The sequence below is a fragment of the Halichoerus grypus genome, chromosome 8 (assembly GCF_964656455.1).
Source record: "Halichoerus grypus chromosome 8, mHalGry1.hap1.1, whole genome shotgun sequence".
In the NCBI taxonomy this organism is placed as follows: domain Eukaryota; kingdom Metazoa; phylum Chordata; class Mammalia; order Carnivora; family Phocidae; genus Halichoerus; species Halichoerus grypus.
Window position 1 is genome coordinate 67,445,473 of NC_135719.1, and position 15,646 is coordinate 67,461,118.

The 15,646-nt window shown below is 38.2% G+C and overlaps 1 protein-coding gene and 1 long non-coding RNA gene across 4 annotated transcripts in view; one reads left to right on the plus strand and one right to left on the minus strand.

The window, feature by feature from the left end:
• The first annotated feature begins 1 nt into the window (after position 1).
• Positions 2-15,646, plus strand: part of LOC118543292 (uncharacterized) — a 73,367-nt gene continuing 57,722 nt past the window's right edge. The window contains exons 1-2 of the long non-coding RNA XR_013450478.1: positions 2-792; positions 4,550-4,692. This is a non-coding gene — a long non-coding RNA (uncharacterized LOC118543292). The remainder of the gene's footprint in view (positions 793-4,549; positions 4,693-15,646) is intronic.
• The window catches only part of CTDSPL2 (CTD small phosphatase like 2), a 79,978-nt gene continuing 73,328 nt past the window's right edge, over positions 8,997-15,646 (minus strand). For all 3 annotated transcript variants that reach the window (XM_036104169.2, XM_036104168.2, XM_036104167.2), the window contains exons 12-13: positions 14,609-14,704; positions 8,997-13,967 (exon numbers count right to left, since the gene is read on the minus strand). In XM_036104169.2, the coding sequence (XP_035960062.1) occupies positions 13,902-13,967; positions 14,609-14,704 (162 nt within the window). In that variant the 3' untranslated portion in view covers positions 8,997-13,901. The remainder of the gene's footprint in view (positions 13,968-14,608; positions 14,705-15,646) is intronic.

Genomic DNA, 15,646 nt, shown 5'->3' on the forward strand with positions numbered 1-15,646 from the left:
GCGGCCGCCGGCGCGGGAGTTGGGCGGGAGGGTGAGACCCAAGTGTACAGTACTCGTCGGTGTGGAGGTAGTGGTCCTGAAGGCAGTGGGGCGGGAAGGGAGGAAGCGGCTAGGAGACGGCTGCTCCGGCCTGGGCTCCGGGGAGGAAACGTAAGTGCGAGGAAGTTAGAAGGGCGGTCCCTTGCCAGGCGCTTGGCCCTCGCCTGTCCTCGCCAGCCCTCCCCTGCCAACCCCAGCCCCGCCCCGACCGGTCGGGGGCACCCTCCCTCTGTTCACTTTGGTCGGCGCCCGGGGTTGTTGGCGGATACCAAGGAGACCCCTAAGCTTTCCAAGCTGCGCTCTGAAGCGGGCTGTGAGCGCCAGGCCCGCCAGTGGGGGCGGTGGACCGACGGCCCCGACCCTCGGAGGGAGCGTCGCGCGCTGGCGGAGGGGAGCTCCCTCTGGAAGCCAGCCCGGCGCCCGGGAAGGAGCGAGTGGACGGGGCCGCGTTCTTGGCCGCCTTCCCAGCCTGGGTGCTCGAATTCAGCTTTTGGCACGATTGCCTCGAGTTAGTCACGAAGGGATCGAAGAGAGCCCCAGAACTCGAGGATTTTCCCTTCCCGTGAGCCCCTTGAGGCCAGGACATGATTCTTTCGCAGAATAATTTCGGAACTCAGTCTGCGGTAGGCCTAATCTCTAGCCTTGTCCTCAAGGAGCGCACAATCGAGTAGCAAAGATAGACATGTAAACAAAATTTCGACACAGTGTGATGACTGCAACAAAAAGAAGCATTATGAGGTTAAATGTAAAAAGGTAATAACTTTAACGGCAGGGGGAGCGGGGGGTGGGGTGGGGAATGCATGAAAGGCTTCCTGGGGTAAGTGCTGAGGTATCTGGAGTTTTAAAGACCACGTGAAATTTGCTCAAGTGCATTTCCGGTGGAAGGAATGCTTGTGGACCCAGACCTGACTGGCACAATCGGAGATAAGCTGAATAGGTAAACTGATCATAATAAAAGGTTTAAGATGGGCTAAACTGCACTCTGCCCTTTGGGCCACTGGGCTCCACTGCAGGGTATTAAGAGGGGAGCAGTTTCAGATATTTTTACTTATCTGCTTTTGTTGTTAATTTATTTTCGAATATGTAATACACGTACTTGGTATATAAAAGAGTATATACAATGATCAGCCATTCAATTCTTTCTAGGAGCAACGGTTCTCTGCTTCTTGTGTATCCTTTCAGGGAGTCTAAAATACACATTTTTTAATTTTTATTTTATTTATTTTTTTATTTATTTGAGAGAGAGAGAATGAGAGACAGAGAGCATGAGAGGGAGGAGGGTCAGAGGGAGAAGCAGACTCCCTGCCGAGCAGGGAGCCCGATGCGGGACTCGATCCTGGGACTCCAGGATCATGACCTGAGCCGAAGGCAGTCGCTTAACCAACTGAGCCACCCAGGCGCCCCAAAAATACACATTTTTTTAAAAAAGTTTATTTATTTATTTATTTACTTACTTACTTAAGCAATCTCTACACCGAGGGTGGGGCTCCAACTCAGGACCCAGAAACCAAGAGTCGCAGGCTCTTCTGACTTAGGCAGCCCGGTGCTCCTACACAAACACCTTTTATAAACATGGTCTTTCGAGAAGTTTTCTACAGCCCAGTTACTCATAGTTTATTCTTGATCTACAGCAGTACTTGGGGAGCTTGTTGGAAATGCGGAATCTCAGGCCCCATCCCAGACCTGCTGAATCGGAATCTGCCCTTTAGCAAGATCCTCAGATGACTGCCTGTTAAAGTGTGAGAGGCAATGATACACAGTCATCCGTTATAAAGATAGATAAGAAGTAGGCAAGCAGAAGGCAGGGAAGCCTGGAATGCAAGGTCCCTAGGACACTATCTTTTATTCACATTTGTATCTCCAGCATTTGGCACAGTATCTAATACCATAAAGCAAATATTTTATGAGTTAATTAAAGGAGAACACAAGCCTAAAGTAAAGCAGTGGTAACAGGAAAGAACTAACCTGAGAAATATTTAAGGGTTAAAACAATTCATTGACTGTGATGGTTAATTTTATGTGTCAACTTGGCTAGACCATGATAACCATTTTTTGGTCAAACACTAGTTGTTGCTGTGAATATGCTTATTGTATGTGATTAACATTTAAATCAGTAAGCTCTGAGTAAAGCAGATTATCCTCCAAAATTTGGATGGGTCTTATCCAATCAGGTGAAGGCCTTAAAAAACCCACACTGAGGAAAAAGGAATTCTGCTTCCAGACTGCCTTTGGCCTCTGCAGCAGCAGCTCTTGCCCGAGTCTCCAGCCTGCTGGCCTGCTCTGCAGATTTCAGAATTGCCAGCTTCTACAATATGTGAATCAGTTCCTTAAAATCTTTCTCTCTCTCTCTCCTTTTCTCTCTCTCCCTTTCTCCACACACACACACATGCTATTGGTTCTGTTTCTCTGGATAACCCCAACTAATACAGTGACTGATTGGATGTGGGGGGGAAGGGGATGATGGCAGAAGTAGAGGATGATCCTTTTGGAGATTGAATGAGTGGTGGTGACACCAATCTATGGGTGCTGAAATAAAAAACCTTAGAGCTATCTTTGCTTTCTCTCACCCCCTAAATTCAGTCACCAAGTTTGGTGATTTACTTTCACTATTAATCTTGAATCCATTTACCCCCATATCTCTTGCTACCACCTTCGTCCAAGCTTTCTCTAGGCCTTTCTATGATGACCTCCCAATTGGTTTTCCTTCTCACCCACTTGCCCCTCCACAATCCATTCACTATACACCAGGCAGTATGCTTATTTAAAAATGTAAATCAGATCGTGACACCCCTTTCATCCATTTGAAAACCATTCAGTGGCTTGTTATTTTTAAATTCCAACTCCTTAACACAGCATACAAGGTCCTGTATTGTTAGACTCCTACCTCCCATCAATCCCCTATGTTACTCTCTCTCATTAACTTCATTGCTACTAGCCATGTAAGGCTACTAAGCCCTTTCCTATTTTGGGACTTTGTACTTGCTATTCTTTCTGCCTACAATGTTCTTTCCACACTTCTTTGCATGGGTGGTTTTTCTTTCAAATCAAAGTTCAAATGTTACCTTTGCAGAAAGCTCTTCCCTGATCTCCTGCAAGAAGCCTCCCCCAGTTACTCTATCTCATCACTCTGTTTTTGTCATAACATTTATCACAATCTCTAATGACCCTGTTTACATATTTAATGTCTCTTTGGAGTACAGGGACTTTGTGTTCTTTACTACTGTATTCCCAGTGCCTGGCATATAGTACGTGGTCAATAAATGTCTTCGAAAATGACTGAATGGTGCCTTATCGTAATAAGGAATAAAGATAAATTAACTTTTGGCCACATAGATCTTGACATTCTTGTGGGACATCCAAATGGAAATGTCTAGTACGTATTTGGAACCACAGAGGTCTGGGTTATAGATAGATAATTAGGAGTCATCTGATTACGGTGGTGAATGGAATCATGAAGGACATCAACATTTAAGGAGCAACCAGAGAAAAAAGGTATAGAAAGGATAGTGGGTTTAAAAAAAAAAGTAGCCTTCCAGTTCTATCAGTTTTTTGTTGTTTTGTTTGTAAAAAAAAAATTAATTTTAAAACACTGTGGAATATTTGAAATAAATATATTTGAAAATTCATTTTTGGAAGTCAGGAGACCTGGGTTTTAGTCATTCAAATATCAAGATTATATTGAACTGAACATTGGACACTTCCACTGAGGACTGGAGAAAGCTCACAATGATTCCTCCTTTTCTGGAAATTGTCCTGGTACACAAGAGTAGGTAGGCTCCCAAAAGCTGTGTTTGCTTTCGTAGCTGATTTAGGAAGGGCATAGCTGGTTTGGGAAGGTCAAAAGCAAATTAACTGAAGCTAATGAAGCTTTAGCTTCAGGGCCTCTAGTTGCATGGACCCCTTCCACTCTTCAAAGAAAGCCCTCCAAATTGTATATGCTTCAAACTCTATAAAATCTGGAACTGCCTTTAGGTGGGATATAAGTAACCCAGTGGAACTATCAATTCTTTGTAGCTAGTCTCCAAAGATGCCCCTTCAATGAATAGTACTCAAGCCCTTATGCAGTCTCTTCCCCTTGAGCCTGGGCTAGCCCAGTGATTCATTTTTAACCAGTAGAATAGGGCAGATGTGACATGGAATGCTAGGCCATAACAAGCCTTATAGCTTCCACCTGCATCTTTTGGAATGCTCACTCTGGTGGAAGCCAGCAGCCACGTAAGAAGTCTTACTACTCTAAGACCACTGTGCTGTTTCAAGCTAACTATATGGAGAGGTTGTTTAGGGAAAGAGCCAGACATGGGAGTGAAGAAGCCATTTTGGACATCCAGCCTAGTTGAGGCTTCAGATGATTCCATCCCAAACGTTTGAATGCAACTGCAGAAGACCTAGAGCAAAAGTTGCTCAACTGAGCCCCATCAACCTACAGATGAGTAAGGGAGAAGTTATCTTAAGCCTCTTAACTTTTGAGGTGAATTGTATGCAGTGATAACAGAAAGATTCTCTTTCCCAGGACTTTAGAATTTGGTGACTGATGACAGCACCCTGAAGGGAAGACCACAAACTCCTGATGAAGTGATGATTTTCCAGGCCACCTTACCTCCTTCTGCCTACCCTTGAGGTCCAGTTGTCCAGCTCTTCTTTAAATGTCATGAGGTACCCCAGCATCTTTCCAGTACATTTCATTCTTGGTCTCAGCAAAAATTTTAACAAATTTAGTAGTAGTAGTAGTAGTCTAATTACAGATAACGAATCTTTAGAGGCTAAGCTCTGCTATAAAGTCAGTGTTTGGCACATAGTAGGCACTTAGTAACTGTTGAATGACTGCATGAATAAATTTCTGTGCAGAACTGTTTTTTTTTTAAGATTTTATTTATTCATCGTATTAACTTGCCTGAAGATGTTCTAAGACAATGTATCTTAAAATGAACAAAAAAAATGTTAACAGAAGGTGAAACATAGGGAAGGTAAGACCAAAAAACAAGATTTTGAGTCTCTAGAGAAAAGGATAACTGAGGGACGCCTGGGTGGCTCAGTCGTTTAAGCATCTGCCTTCGGCTCAGGTCATGATCCCAGGGTCCTGGGATCAAACCCCGTATCAGGCTCCCTGCTTAGCGGGAAGCCTGCTTCTCTCTCTTCCTCTGCTGCTCTCCCTGCTTGTGCTCCCTCTCTCAAATAAATAAAATCTTAAAAAAAAAAAAAGGTAAGCTGACCTACAGACTTTTGACAGATACCTAGTAGAGATGAGAGGTGTCCTGTTGAATTGATATTAGCCATTATGATTCATTTTCAGTAGCCTTTCTTTCTTGCTCCACCCGTACCAAGCAGACATCTGATTGTAATTTAGTTTCATAGGGAGAAAACTTGCCAGTGAATGAAGAAAATTGAATCTGGCTTAAAAACTAGTGTGTTGTGAGTTTAATTGGTGTGAAGCAATTCTCCTGAATCTCATCAGCTCTGGGTTGAACTGAATAAATCAATTTTCTGGACTTATAAATAGAAGTCCAAACTTTGAAGTGTGAGCGCATTCATTGATTTATTCAACAGATAATTATTGAGTGCTTACCCCGTACCAAGTACTGTTCTAGCTTCTGGGGATATTAACTTGAAGGTATTAATCTACATGCAATTGAAAATGGGTTTTGGGGGTTGGAGATGGTATGGAAAAATACATGGGCTATAGGTATGCAGCACTGATAATTTTTTTTTTTAAAGATTTTATTTATTTACACAGTGAGAGAGGGAACACAAGCAGGGGAGAGTGGGAGAGGGAGAAGCAGACTCCCCGCTGAGCAGGGAGCCCGATGTGGGGCTCGATCCCAGGACCCTGGGATCATGACCTGAGCCGAAGGCAGATGCTTAAATGACTGAGCCACCCAGGCGCCCCAGCACTGATAAATTTTTTAAGCGGAAATTGAGAATTTATTCACAGTGTTGTCCATGCTGCTTTTTGAAATGAGGAAGCAGGGAAATAATTGTCTAGAATTATGTGCTAGAAAGTCCATTCAGTCCTTAAAATGAATCTGTGATTCACATGTTAAGTCTCTAGGGGAGCCCTATAATCACACATAACAGTATTATTTTACAGATGACCAGAGTAATTGATCAGTGTTGGTTTAACAAATTAATATTAAAACCTCTGCCTGCAAGAACTTCATCATTAAAACTGTAAGGTAGTAAATGACAGCAGAAATGAAGCAGAGCTGCCAATGGCTTCTTTTTAAATGAAGTCCCTTAAGTACCAGACTCAAAATCTCAGAGATTAAATGAATTAAGGCTGAAGAGGTTTTGATTGCAAATAGGACCAAGTTAAGACTATATAAAGTACCAAAATCACTGAGTCATTACATATGTGAAAAGATTGGATTTATATTTGATATAGAAACAACTAGGGGCGCCTGGGTGGCTCAGTTGTTAAGCATCTGCCTTCGGCTCAGGTCATGATCCCAGAGTCCTGGGATCCAGCCCCGCATTGGGCTCCCTGCTCCGAGGGGAGTCTGCTTCTCCCTCTCCCGCTCCCCCTGCTTGTATTCCCTCTCTCGCTGTGTATCTGTCAAATAAATAAAATCTAAAAAAAAAAAAAAAAAAAGAAACAACTAATTGGGGGCACCTGGGTGGCTCAGTTGGTTAAGTGTCCGACTCTTGATCTCAGCTAAGGTCTTGATCTCAGGGTGGTGAGTTCAAGCCTCACATTGGGCTCCACGCTAGACATGGAGTCTACATTAAAACAAAACAAAAAACCTAATTGAAAGACTTTTTCCTTTTAGCCCTCCCCAGCCCTCCCAAAAAAGCCTACCCAAGAATTTTATGACATGAAATGACAGCATCTCTGTTCAACTCCTATACATTTTCCCTTACTTACTTTTATATGGTACCACAAAATCCTAGAGTACCTTCCTATTCCTGTCAGTAAACTGGACGAGCCATACTCTTCCTAGGACTTTAGCAATCTCCTGGCCTCCCATTGTCCAACTCTTCCTAGGACTTTACCAATCTCCTGGCCTCACATTGTCCATTACAAGGGTAGCACCCAGTGCATTAACCATTTATTGTCTTAGAGGAAGAGAATATGTTGTGTGAATTAGGTCAACTTCTATGTAACTCTTAACTAGTTTCCCACCCACCCACTCTATTCCCTATGTCAGCCAAAGTGATCTTTTCAAGACAAATCTGATCACACACTCCGTTGCTTGATTTTACGTCCCCTCCTCCCACAACCAAGCCTGGCTTTACATTTTCAGTAAATGTTCTACAGATCTCAACTTAATGCTTTTTCAGCCAACCCAAGCCTGGCTCCACACTAGATTGTGTAACTGGCATTCTCAAAGCCATTCTTCTCCTTTGTGACCCTTTTCCCAACATTATTGTCAATCTTCCCTACTAGACTTGTAAGCTTGAGGGCAGTGTCAGGTTTCCTTTTTTCTGCCATTCGTAGAGCCTGGAATAGTGGCTAACACACAGTAAGGCGGTGTTTTACTGTCATTAGGAAGGCTGCTTATACTTTCAACAAATATTGCCATATATAGAATATAACATTAAAGCTCATTATGTGGTAGCTACTAAAACTCTATCTAGTTCATTTGGTTCATCCACTAAGATGAATTCATTTCATTTATATTAGCCTGCTACCCCAACTACTCACCAGATCTCTCAAGCCATTCAGTACTGTTTTCTCATCACCCACTTTTTCCTTAACACTCAGCATATTTTCATCAAATATATTTTCATAGGTGACCTCTCCATTATTACTTCCTGTCTTCATTTGAATGTACCCTACTGCCCATGTTTTCCTTAAAAAAAAAAAAGACCTGTGGTATTACAATTCCATGATTTTCCACTGCCCTTTCCTGCCCCTTCTAGCTTCAGACATCTCCCCCAGACACTGTGCATATGTATCTCCTGCATATCCTCAAGAGAACGAGCTGCTTGAACATTTCCATTGTGGTAGTTATTTGTACATTGCCTTACAGTTTATGTCTTGACATGTCTCATCTTTGTAATTCTGAAAGGTAGATCTTGGTGCACCCTTTGCAGAGAACAAATCAAGGCTCAGAAAACTTTGTCTAGTAGTTAATGAATACTTACGGATTTGGATTCAGATTCTTTGACTCTGAACGACCCTTTTATTAACCAAACTCCCAAGTCAGCTATTCACCTGAAGTCATTTATTTCTAAAGGCTACAGTAGGGGTACTGCAGGGACTCTCAAATGTGTATGTATGCTGAACTCCATGGGAGCTTAGGGAAAATAGTCATCAAATACCCCATCACAGCCAGGGGCTGAGGAAAATGAAGAGATGCTGTCCAAAGGATAGACATCCAGTTGTATGAGGATCTGATGTTTTGGGGACCTAGTTTACAGCACAGTGACTGTAGTTAACAGTGTGGTAAATGTGTACTTGAAAGTTGCTATCAGAGTAGACTTTAAATGTTCTCATCTCACCCTAACAAAAATGGTAATTAGGTGAAGGATGTGTCAACTAACCTTATTGTGGTAAACATTTCACAATATATGTATCAAGTCATCACAGTGTATACCTTAAACTTACACAATATCAACTTTACTCAATAAAGATGGAAAAAAAAAAGTCTCACCACAGAGATTGGGGTGGAACCAGAGTGCTATTTTGTAGTTATGCTGGTTCATGTTATTTTGCCCATTATATCAAGTATAAATTCCTCCATTTTAGCTTCACCGTAATCTGGTTCTTTGTCATCATTATCTCCTTTTTAAAATTCACCCCTTTATTCAGATTTTATTCTACTTCCTCAAACAGTAGTTCCAGAAATTGTGATTCCTCCTGTCTGTAACCTACTCTGTGTACCTTACCTGTATGTCCTGAAGATACATATCAAAGAGGAAAGTAATGTGAAAAAAATCGTGTAACAAAAAAAGCACTATGCAAATATAAGCTGTCAGATATTGATTCTAATGGCTGATAAAATATCGTCAAAGAAAAGTGCTTCCATAAAAGTTTTATTTATCCCCACAACAACCCTGTGAGGTAGGGTGATCAGGGCATTTGAAGATGAGAAAACTAAGTCTACATTACTTGTTCACGGCTATACTGCATAGTAAATATGTAGAAATTAAACTGAGATTTTTAAATATCCATGACTTTTATATTGATTCACATGGAAAAAGGCAGAGAGAATATTAACTCCCCCCTACCTTAATGCCAAAAGGACACTGCCTTGAAAAATCCCATTTCAAAAGATGAAAGTAGTATTTCATTGCTTATTTCTACAAAGATTTATAAAATAAAAAAATAGTGAAATATTTTACAGTTAATATATATAATGGTCTCATTCAGGGATGTCCTTCAGCTGTATATATATGATCAACTATTTCCAAGTGCTAGAAATGCAAACTCTTAAAAAGTATGAGACAAGAATGATAATGAGCAGTAGCCTGAATCTTCTTTATTATTCCTCCATGTATCTTGAGTAAGTTCTGTGAAATCTGGTCCCAGTTTGAAAAAAAAACAAACACCAACAAAAAACTACCACAGAGACGTCTGGTAAACTTTTATTTAGTTGCCTACTCTCAAACCACTGTCACATTATTTAAAACAGTGATTTCCCAAAGCTGGTTATTAGAATCACTTGGAGAGCTTTTTAAAAAACACAGAACTCTCAGGCCCCACTCTAGATCCATTGAGACAATTCTGTAGGGGCTAGGCCTCAGGAATCTATTTCATAAGCTCTTCAGAGTAATTCTAATGCTGAGGTTTGGGAACCGCTGATGTATTTTAAAATACTAATATCAAAACCAAAAAGTAACTAAATATAAACTTGCTGCTCTCTTATCCCCTTTTAAAAATTTCTCAAACACATTATATCCCCAGAACTCTTGCCTCTGGGCAAGTAATTTCAATTCAAGATACAGAGAAACATTTTATAAAAATGTATCCTAGTGAGTGAGACTTGGATTCCAATAATAATTTAAGTGGCATTTAAATAAAATACTGAGTTTTGTGGTTCTTAATCTGAAATTTTAAGATGTGTTTTATACAGGTTCCTAGCAGGTTTTCACCTTGGGAAGATATGAAAAGTAATGACATAATCAAGCATATTAGCACTGAAAAAATACTATACTCAAATATAGCTCATGAGAGGAATAAGAAAGTGAATGAATGACAACCTAAGGCCTTTTGGCCCATACATTTTTGTTCCCAGTCCACTCTTCCCCTATAAGGGGAAATAAAATAAACATTCTTTCCTAGTTGCTTGGCATAGTAATTCAGTGGGTAACTATTAACTAAGTTAATTTAGATACACAAGATTAAAAGAGATAACAAATAAATACCTAGGAAGACAAAGAGAAGTCAGTTCAGAAAACTTTAACTAGCTAAGGATGTGGTATATAACACCATCATGTTAGTACAATTAAATGAAGGCTTCAGTGTCCTTTACATTTCAGCTTTATGTGTTTGACACAAGATGTGGAAGAGATCTGGTCCTTATGAAGTATTCTGTGCTCGCTGTAAAGATCTGTAGGAATAATGAAATGCTTTCTTCACTGATGAGATGAAGTCTCTCTGTTTTTCAGGCAAGTTGACTGAACAAAACAATGAAAACGAACTTCTTTAGAAGGTTGAATGAAAGTAGTATCTAGCTGAAAAAGTCATTGGCCAAAGATAACTTTTTTTTAAACCATTCTATGTTTAACACTAAAAACAAAAACAAAAAACAAAAACAAAACAACAGTAACAACAACCAAACAAACCAGAAAAACCAGAGAAATATAAAAAAAACAATGTACACATCCATTTCACTGACAGGTACAAGAAAATAGCCATTTATAGAAGTTACAATGCTTTCAACACCCCCCCCCCCCAATTTTGGGAAACAAGATAAAGCCATCAGGTAAATAAATATACATACTAGCTAATATAAAACAATTATGGTTTCAAATCGTTATCAACTCTTTTAAGACTCAAAGAGAAATATGGTGATATAAATCTGATTAGGGCTACATATATTACATAGAATTAAAAAACACAACTGATTTAAACATCCTAACAATACAAATATTTAAAAGAATGTCTTAAAAGCCAGACATTTATCACTGGAAATATCACAATTATAATATGTACTTCAGATATGTAATGTGTAAATAGGTCACTTTTGCTGTGTCTTATTAGGTATCCATCTCTCCTGCATTTCCTACAGTCAGTTTTTAAAGAGTTCATGTTTCCTGCCTGAATTGAAGCGGCTGGGCACATCTCAATTCACAAAATAGGCACCTCCACTTAACTAAATGGAAGTGTTTAAGATAACATTTACCAAGAGCTAAAGAAAAGAAGGGGTAACGAGAAGGTAAAACATATTAAAGTGGAAGGAAACTGAGTAACTGTCTCTTCACAAATTATTTTAAATTTTGTATTAACAACAAATTTAAAATGACTCAAATCGAGTAATGAAGAAAAATAAATTGGTCTCAAGAAATTTTCTCAGGCCATATAAAATTTCTCTTTATTCCTTTACAGAATCTTGTTATGCTAGATTCCTTTGTCAGTTGACTTAAAGAACTCTCCTAGCGTGGGACTGAGAACAGCTTTACCATTAATAAAAGATGATTAAAAGTTGGTGTTTATTTTAAAGTGCCCATAGGCACAACAGTACAGGTGCTTACATTTCCCTTTCAGTTATGGGAAAGCCCTTTGAGACTGTGTTTACTTAATCAGAAAAGCTTTCAGCAATTATAACGCATGCTGAAAGCTTAGATCTTGTATAGGTTTTAGGTTTTACTGTTTGAGCATAAAAGGGGAGCAAGGAGAAATGTAACTAGGTTCACAATTTTGAGCAAGAGCATATGTAAAGGTAACGTATGTACATTTTATTTCAAGAAAGACAGAAGACAAACAGCATAAAGATGCCCAGATGCCCTAAAGATAAATACATTTCAAAGATTCTCATTAAAATGAATCTGGAGTATTTTTTCCTGCAAGCAAAATACCTTTCTTTAAATTAAAACAAAAACAACCAAAACAAACAAACAAATAAAAAAAAACCAGTATTCTGAATTGCAAATGTTTTGCTTTTTTTTTTTTTTTGCAGAAAATCTGCCATGATTATTTTTTTAATGAGTAAGGATTTTCCACAAAACAGGCTTGCTCTACATGCTAGATTTTTTAAACAGTTCAGTGACACAATATGCTAACTACATACACAACAGATAATATAGTAAGAAAACACTCAACCTGATGAAAAGTTAAAATCTTCATTAATACACTGAAAATTGACATAACTCATGCCTTTAAAATCAAAAATACAAAAATTAAATGTTTTCCTAAAAAGATTTCCTTATTTTAAGGATTCATTTGAAAATGAAGCTGCATGTAATTTGTACAATAAGTTGTACAAGTAAACAGGTAATATACATAAAAAATTAAGTGACATACTCCTCAATTATCAGTTGTCCACCTTTAATTTCCAATACTGTACTTTCTTAACAAGCATACAAAATATCAAACTTCTCTTTAGAAAAAGTGCCGTTCTTTGACATCCTTTACACAAAAACAGTCTGAGCCTGTGGCATGTTAATGCAGTTGAGAGGCAAAGCATACTAACTTTTACAAATTCTACCTTCCATAAAAAGCCTCCCGAAAAGGAGATTACACACCACTATAAAAATATCAACCTCTTGTGGTAGCTGCATTAGAGAACCAAGGCTTGAAGACTATTTTCATATAGCATAGAAAACCACTATGAGAGCATATTAACTGCATTGGTGGCTTGGGAGTTTACTGTGCCACAGGATTATGCATAGCTACTGTAAGGTACCAAGACTGTTACACAGAGTTTTAAATTGATTGTAACCAAGAGCATAACAGAGGTACTACCAGCCCATGCAAAATAACTAAAAATACTGAGTCACTGTGCTGAATACTTCATTCCTGGAGAAAACCAAAGGCAGCAGTAACCAAATCAAGCCCAACAGGTGACCAAACTCATTCTCCTCAAAGATTGGTGAGCACAGTGAAGTCTGAGGTATACCTTTATCCATTAAATCTGTGTGCCATTGCAAGATATTACCATTTGGGAACACATGCCATCACAATGGTTTAAATCTTTTGAATATTAGTCATTCATATATTCTTATCTACCCAGTCCTTTGATTTTTTTTTTTAAAAGATTTCACCTACAGTAGAATATTACAGAAACAAAATATAAATGCATGTCTTTCTAAATGAAACTTACATGGACTAAAAGTAGAGAATATTTTTAAACAAATATACAATATGCAGGCAGACAAAGCAGGAAAACGGCCATTCAAATGTATAATAAAAAACTAAAAATTGACTATTTCCAGAAAACTATGAAGCGCCTCAACTAAAAGGAATGCATAATGAAAATCTAATCTAATACAGGTCAAAAATGTAAAAAGGTTATAAACCTTAACAGGAAAAATAAAACAACTTTTACTGGCCATTCCTGTTGAAATGAGAATCTTAAAGTAACAGAAAAGTGGCTACAAACCCACTTAGAGCACCAAACAGAGAGAAAATAAAAGTCCATTTTCATCTCTGTTATTATCATAAAATCCTGTGTGACTACAGGTCAAACTGCTGGTGGCAGAAACAGAATTCTTTATAAACTGCAGATGTCCTGTACATAAAAAAATTTCACTGGAGTTGCACTAGTTCTAAAGACTCTTCTGTTTTAGCCTACCTACTGTGTGTATTCAATCTGAGATAAAGTCTCTTTCTGTAACCCTTGATTATTATTGGGCACCAAAGATAAGAAAAGCAAGACGGGGTACAAAAATGCAAAATTTCAACAGTAATGGCAATGTTTTTGTCTTAGTCCAAAAGGGTCCTGCATTCTCTCCCCCTTCAGTGATTTGACAAGTCTTTGTACTTAATCTGGGGGCAGCAAATCATGCAAGCGAAATCTGTCTCTGATGTGAGGTCGAACATCTTCATTCTGTGTGGAGAAAAAGACATTTTAAAAGCCATGTAATTTCAAAAATATGACCCTCATAACATTGTGAACATTTTTCCTTTGCAGAGAAAATACACTACTATTTATTTTACAACTTATATTATTTTGTTTGCCAAATATAAAGGTACTATGCAGACACAGTTAACTAAGAATTAAATTTAGATTTAAAAAAAGAACTGTCATTCAAGTTTTAATTCTGTAAAGAATGATTATGCACTAAGAGGCAAAACAAAAAGACAGGTAAAAGTGTTAAGCCACTGAACTCTACTTTATATATTAGGAAAAAATAACCCCGGAATAAAGTTTTAGTAGCATAAGCATGAATTCTAGACCTCAACAATGAAAGCAAAGTGAAATCAATTTAATACTACTACTTAGGGACTTGCAAGAAGAAGCCCAATGAAATAAAAACACCTAATCTACAAATTTTTAAATACTGATAAGCATGATTTTAATATAATTTACAAGGTTAGAAAATGCTTGTAATTCTTTTCAACTTTTGCCCTAATTTCACACCAAGTTGACTTAAAATGTCAGTACACATAAAGCAATTAAAAAGGTTTATTTCAATAGAGTTGAGGCAACAAAAGCAAAACAGAGAAAGAAAATTAAGATATACTTACCAGTTCTACAAGCTTCTCCAGAAATGGAATCAATTTTAGGAGTTCATTGTCATTTTTATCCATAAACCAGCTTTCTATAGGGATTCCATTAGATAGCTAAAACGATAAATAAGTAATTAAATCCTCTTTTAATTTACATTTTGCCTAGTTTGTAAAAACCTTGAAAGAGAAAAAACAGATACTTAAGAAATACTGATCTATATAAGTTCCTCTGAAAAGGAATGCCATCGAAGTTATTGCTTGTCATATTCCAACAACTCCACAGTGCAAGAGACAGATGTTAAGGAATACATCAAAGCCTAATTGGTTTTTCTGCGTAATGTCTTCCTAGTGTATATGAAACTAAACAAGAAAGATCCATTGAAACAAGTTTTGCTTAACATAACTCAAAATATTACCTGACTGATTCAAGAAATAGCTATTAGTCAATGCAAGGTACTGTGAATGAAGGGGTACTGCCAATGTAAAGAGAACACTACCAGAAAGCCTATACTTTTACACACGGACTGTGTCACATCTCATTGTTTTATTCCCAACAAATAGCAGGATAACCTGAAACAGCATTAATGTAACAAACAGATGCAGTGATATTTCACTGAAGGGGAGTCTAGAAACAAGAATGCAAACCATATTTGTTTTATAGTAAATAATCTCTAGGTTGTCTTTAACATTTATGCAGAATACTGTGTTTAAGATGGAGGACAAGTGAAATGATTTTATCCAGGAACCAATATGAAATTCTTAAAAACACATTTCAAAATGTGAGCAATGACCTAAATTAAACATATTTCAATACGATATGCAGTTTTCCCCTTTTCTCCTTTTTCATCTTTTTACTTTTTTACTTGTTCTACCTACATCCAACCCAATTTCCACCATCCCTATTCTGCACAGATGTATTGTGAAGGAAATCTGAGAACTATCACATGAACATATTCATAATGTAAAACAGATCTTGCAAGGATGCCTCATTTCTAGTCCAAGTTATATTTCTTTTAAAGGCCCTTTTTGAGAGAGAGAGCACAAGCACGGGGAGCA